This window comes from Myotis nattereri, assembly GCF_964212035.1.
Source record: "Myotis nattereri genome assembly, chromosome: 18".
NCBI lineage: Eukaryota > Metazoa > Chordata > Mammalia > Chiroptera > Vespertilionidae > Myotis > Myotis nattereri.
The window spans coordinates 9,590,893-9,596,892 of NC_138093.1; the positions used below are offsets into that span (position 1 = coordinate 9,590,893).

The 6,000-nt window shown below is 51.1% G+C and overlaps 1 protein-coding gene across 3 annotated transcripts in view; it reads right to left on the minus strand.

The window, feature by feature from the left end:
* The window catches only part of IGSF3 (immunoglobulin superfamily member 3), a gene marked incomplete at its 5' end in the record, with an annotated part of 85,839 nt that extends 80,115 nt beyond the window's left edge, over positions 1-5,724 (minus strand). For all 3 annotated transcript variants that reach the window (XM_081113039.1, XM_081113038.1, XM_081113037.1), the window contains one exon: positions 5,682-5,724. In XM_081113039.1, the coding sequence (XP_080969165.1) occupies positions 5,682-5,724 (43 nt within the window). The remainder of the gene's footprint in view (positions 1-5,681) is intronic.
* Positions 5,725-6,000: the final 276 nt, after the last annotated feature.

Genomic DNA, 6,000 nt, shown 5'->3' on the forward strand with positions numbered 1-6,000 from the left:
GTCCCACCCGAACTGGTACCTAAAACCACTGACAGTCATTTCTCTAGTCTCCAAAGGGCAAATCTACCACGGTTATGAGTCTGACTCTGAATTATCAGGACTCTGCTGGGAAGAGAATGTCCTCCCCCTCTGAACCCTGCCATCTGAAAGCACAGCCCCAATCCTCTCCCCAACAACCACCACCGACATTGAACTTCACAGTCTGTGGATGGAATTCAGAGCGTATGTGAACTTGAATGGGGGAAAAATGAACATACAAAACCCCCGACATCTTTATCTGCGCTAACCTCTCAGTGCATGTTAGCAGTGCTTTTGTTGTGAATGTAGCCCATGACTGTGTCACAACAGATACATGCAGAGACCACAAAATAGCATGTTCACTTTCATTATGCCCAAATTATGGTAACTGTTGAACCTTGTTCTGTAATGTTATTAAATGCTACATCATAACCTTGGCTCTCGATATTTTGATAACTTAAGTTTCAATACCATTTATTTTCTTTGTTATCCTATGCATTTGTATCTATGCCCTTTAAAGTGTGTCCTGAGAAGGGATCTAGAGGCTTCACCAGATTGCCAAGAGGATCCATGGCATAAAAACGGTTAGAGAACCCCTGCCTGGTGAAGTAAAGGCATGAGCACTATAGCCAAAAAACATGGATTCCAATCCAGGCTCTGCCAATTTCTAGTTCTGTTCCTTTGAGCAAAAGGATTTAAACTCTCTGAGCCTTGAATTTCCCCATCTTGACTGAGGGAGCCAACACAGAAACAATGCCTACCTCGTTCATCAACAACTTAACTGAACACCTGGTTACTCTGCGCCAGGCACAAGGCTGAGTTCTGGGGCTACAGCCATGAACATGACAGAGAGGGAGGGCCCTTCGGTACTTTCTACAGAAGGTCATGCCGTGTACACTGTTTAGCAGTGACTGGCACATAAGCATTCTATAAACACTACGGTCCTACTGCTAAACCCGCAACGTTTAGTGTTTAATTATGTGCTGATTACGTTGCCTCCTATGTAACAATTGTTAATTCATCTAGCTCATGGGTTCTCAATCTGTGGGTCACGACTCCTTTGGGGGTCGAACGCCTCTTTCACAGGGGTCGGAAAACACATATATAATTATATGTTGTTTTTGTGATTAATCACTATGCTTTAATTATGTTCAATTTGTAACAATGAAATTGGGGTCACCACAACATGAGGAACTGTATTAAAGGGCTGCGGCATTAGGAAGGTTGAGAACCACTGATCTAGTTCATGCCCTCCCAACAAAGGTTCCCGGAGGCTAGGGGCTGGGGATCACGCTCATGGAGGGCACAGCTTGTTGGATGGAAGAACACAGGATTTGGAACCAAATGGCCCCGGCCTCGAAACCACTCTGCCATTGGCTAGCTCTGTGACTATACCAGAGACCAGCAGCTGTCCCCCAAAATCTGTCCTCTACTTCCTCTACCGTAATAGAATTCCTAGATTTTGGCTGCGCACATGGACACTCAGAATCAAGGATAATATTTCCCAGCCTCCTCTCAGCAGAGTATGGTCATGTGATCAAATTCTACCCAATGGGGATATAAGCAGAAGTGATGTGTATAACTTCCTAGAAGCGTCCTTAAATTAAGAGGGCCTGCCCTTTACCTATCCTTTTCCCTCCCAGCACGGCCATCAGGGACATGAGATGCCCTTGGGAATGGAGGCGTGCACTTGGAGCAAGACAGAAGGGCCTGGGTCCTACCGTTGTGGGGCACATTTCTAGCTGGTACAGTGATCTACCTTCGGCAAGTTCCTCCACCTCCCTGGGCCTCCATATCCCCATCTACAAAAAGGTGATCAGACAAGGTCTCTACCCAGCAAGGCTGTGTTGAGGACTTAATGAGATGGGGCTTGCTTCACAGTAAGGGCTTGAGTTAGGAGACGTGATATTACCACTGTTCTTATCTCGTGATATTACCACTGTTCTTATCTCGCTGCAAAGAAAAATGTTGGAAATGGAGACATCTTAACACTGCCCTGGGGGAGAGGTGGCTCAACAACCACACACTTGAAAGGCACCCCAGCCACGCCAGTCCTCCAGACAAGAATTCCCTTCTCTGGCACCCTTGTCAAAGGCCCCCAGGGAAGGGAGGTGCACTCCCTCTAGGACTACTGTTGGGAGAGGGATGTTTGTTCACCCATTTATCACTATTCTCACCTATCCCTTCGGAATCCTTGAATCCTTCCTCTGAGGGCCCTGACCCACCTCCCTCCTCTCCTCTGCCTCCTTATCTCTGCCTTTAATGACCCCAGCCCTGCCTCTGGTGGCACTCCCACAGGACATCAAACTTCCCTTCTATCTCTTTGGAAGCACCCTCTGGTCTCTGCCCAAAGAAGCTTCCCTAACTAACTGGGAAGTAAGTGATCACTTCCTGAGCCCATCCTTTTTAAATAGAGGCTTCCCATGCTCTCTAAACGAAATTCTCTCCCATCGGAGAAGACTACAGGACCATCAGCCGCCGACAGGCTCTCCTGCATGGATCCAGAGAGGTCCCAACCGCCTCCATTGGGAGTGTTCTGTTGCTAACACTTTCAAAGCGATTTCATCTTGTTTGCAGCATCAGCATTGAGCTGGGAGGCATAACTCTTCCTGGCAATGCAAAAGCGAAATGTGCTTTATGCGCCTAAAGCTCATATTCATCTTTCCTGATAGTTCCCTCCCTGTTCCTCAGACACAAATCCTAATCTGTCTCTCCCAGAGTTGTCATCCTATGTCACTGTCACCCACAAAGGCTGCTCCCAGGCACAGCCACAATCAGCTCGCTCTCTCTCCTTCTGCCCCTCTGGCTCCGCCCATTCTCAGTAATGGAACTTCACTCTCCTCATGGTTTAACCAGGTCCAGGCTTTAGAATTGGAACAAGGGTGCCTGTGGCAGCCAATGGCTCCCCAGAGGGGTGGGAACCCAGAGCTGCAACAAGAAGAAACAAGACAGTGGTCAAGAGGGCAGGACTCAGCGCCCCGCCAAGGAGAAAAGGAGGGATCTGACCCAGACATGGCAAAGGACCGGGAGCAGAAAGCACAGGCCTAATGATGTCAGAGGAGCCACAAGCATCTGGAGATCCGCCCTGTGTCCCCCAGGGTTTCCCACCTCGCACTGCCTTTCTGGAGGCTGGCTCAGCCCACTTTGCAGAGCACTCAGCCTTCTCCTACTTTTCACACACACACAATTTTACTCCAGGGGTGTGGCTCACATGGGCATAAAACCTGGGGATTCTTTGCTGTTTCAAAGTCACATTACACATTAATTTGCATGACACAGCAAGAACGCTGCCCCATGAATCACTCCACAACCGACTACAAGCAGGAAACGAGACCCCCCCCCCCCACCTCCAAATACCTTCTGCTCTCCAAGGTTCCCTCCACCGTGCTCAGAGCCACCGAGGAAGGAGAAAAGAGGGGACTTCTCCAGTGGGGCCCAAAAGACCAGGCAGAGATGGATGTGTGTCCACAGTTCCAAACCTCCCCACTCCCACCACGTCCGTCTCCTGCCACCATTCCCCTTCAAGGACACCTGGAGGCTCACTGTCCTCCACGGCACCTGCTTATACGCGAGGCTGGGAGTGAAGGGAAGACAGCAGTGCAGGTGCCAGGGCCCAAGCTTCCACTCCACAGAGCGGCCCAGCACAGGGACCAGCCGGGACTTACAGTCCTTGAGCAGCCGGAGGAAACAAAAGGCACAAATGTCACATCTCCTTGTTTTCCCATCAGCGCTTCCCTCTGTCCTGGGCCCCACCCGACCACTCTGCCTCTTTCCCGCCTTCGCCACACAACCCGCCCCACACCTGAACCTCCCAGAGGGCTTTCCTTGTTGGTCCTCCTGAATCCACATGAATCACTAACTACTGACTTACACCCAGACACTAAGCGAATGACAAATACAGAATCACAAATGGCAATCGGATCGTTAGGACTGGGAACAGAGAGCTTCCTGCCTTCTGCGTCCACCTGAGCACACGGGAGACACTATCCTAACCCACACCTGGGCGGAGGCTCTGCTGACTACACTGCCGCCAGGCTAGGTGTGTGTGCATGCGTCAGGGCAGGGAGGGCTGGCATTAATGAACGTACACGCTGCTTCCTTCACGTGCTACGCACTGGAATTACCTAGGACGGCTGAAAGTCGGATGCCTGGGTTACCCTCCCAGAGAATCTAGTTGAATTGGTCTGGGGTTGCCTCCTGGACTTTTATTTTTAATAAATTTTTTAATTGATTTCAGAGAGGAAGGGAGAGAGAAACATCAATGATGAGAGAGAATCATTGATTGGTTGCCTCCTGCATGCCCCACACTGGAAATCGAGCCCACAACCCAGGCATGTGCCCTGACCGGGAATCGAACCCTGACCTCCTGGTTCACAGGTCGATGCTCAACCATTGAGCCATGATGGCTAGGCCCGCCTGGACTTTTAAAAGCTCCCCCAGTGATTCCAGCCTGCACCCAAGTTTGCAAACCACTGACTGCACACATTTATGATGTGTTCAGAGCACTCACAGCCTTTCACTGTCAAGATAGCTCTTGGAGGCCTCATCCCATCTTACTGGGGCTCTGACGTCAATCCCGGTAAGGCCGAGACTGGAACTCGGGTTCTCTAACCCCAGGCTCCGTCCTGTCCACCGACCTGGGAACTCTCACCAGGGTGTACACAAGGCATGAAAGCAATCTCCACTGCCAGCAGCTCATGGACAAACCCATTAATACAAGAAGCCTGGACTTGGAGGTGCAGAGACCCAGGCATCGGAGAAGGGGGAGGTGTGCTCACGTGTGAGGCCTGCGGCAATGCAGAGAGACAGACAGATCCTGGCCAGGGAGCTACCCGAGACCCAATGTGTCCTAACATAGGTCACTGAAGACGGAGCTCAATGGCAGGGAAAGTAGTTTTGAATTTGAGGATGGACAAGCGTTAGGCACTGGGAAGAGAATCCTTGAGAGAGGCGTCCAAGGTTTGCCTCTCAGTGCCAGTTTCTTCGTCCAGCTCTAAGCATTCTGACCGTCTGTGGGGGCACAAAAACCAATCCTAATACATCCCCAAACCAGGCAGCTGCAATCCCTCCAGCCTCTCTTCCTGCCAGAGCAACAATCCGCGCTTCCTCGGTGAGGGGACATATGACAGTGCCTTCAAACATGTGTTTGTATCCAGAGTACTTAGGTAGCGCAAAGCATCCCTTCAACCCCTTTCCAGCCACGCCTACCTCCCCATCAGCATCACCACACCAACCTCCCCGACACAGTAGGAATAGTGTTGCCACGTCGGGTTAAGAATTTACATGGACCAGCAGAGGTGAAGCCACTCAAGCACGTGTGTAATACTGCAAAGAACCAGCCCACAACCCACACAGAGTCCCCCAACCACTGGCGGGCAGATGGGGGACCTCATCCCTGCAAAGCCCGGGACAGACACTTTAAGGGCAGCAAATGTTCCTTCTTACAGACCACACATGTTGTTCCACTATTCCTCCCCAGCCAGAAATGGGCCTCTTAGTTCACCAGTCCAACCTGTGCCACTCAACCTGTGCCACATACCGGCCGCCTCCTGGTGTCTCAACACCTCCTGGTGTTGATGGGAAAGAACCACACGGAATTACAGGAACCAACAGCAGGTTAAACTTTCCCATTGATCGATCGCGCTGATAGCAATGCCACTTACCCAGCACAGCCAGACAGCTCAGCACCGGGAGAAAGCACTTCATGTCGGCAGCAGAGAGAAGTCACAACACGGGGCGCTTCCTCCTCTCTCGGACTTAATCTCTCATTGCTGGCAATCCACTCACAGCTCCGGGGGACAGTTTTGGAAACAGAACTTCACTCAGAAAATAAGAAAAGGTTAAAGAGAAGAGATCAGCAGGAGGCAGTCGGGAGGACCACGGGTGGGTGGCACGTGTTAAACTCCCCGATGCAAAGAAAGGGTCCAGCACACTCCTGCAGGCGCTCTGGGCTCCTGCCACATCGTGTGCCTTGCGGTTTCC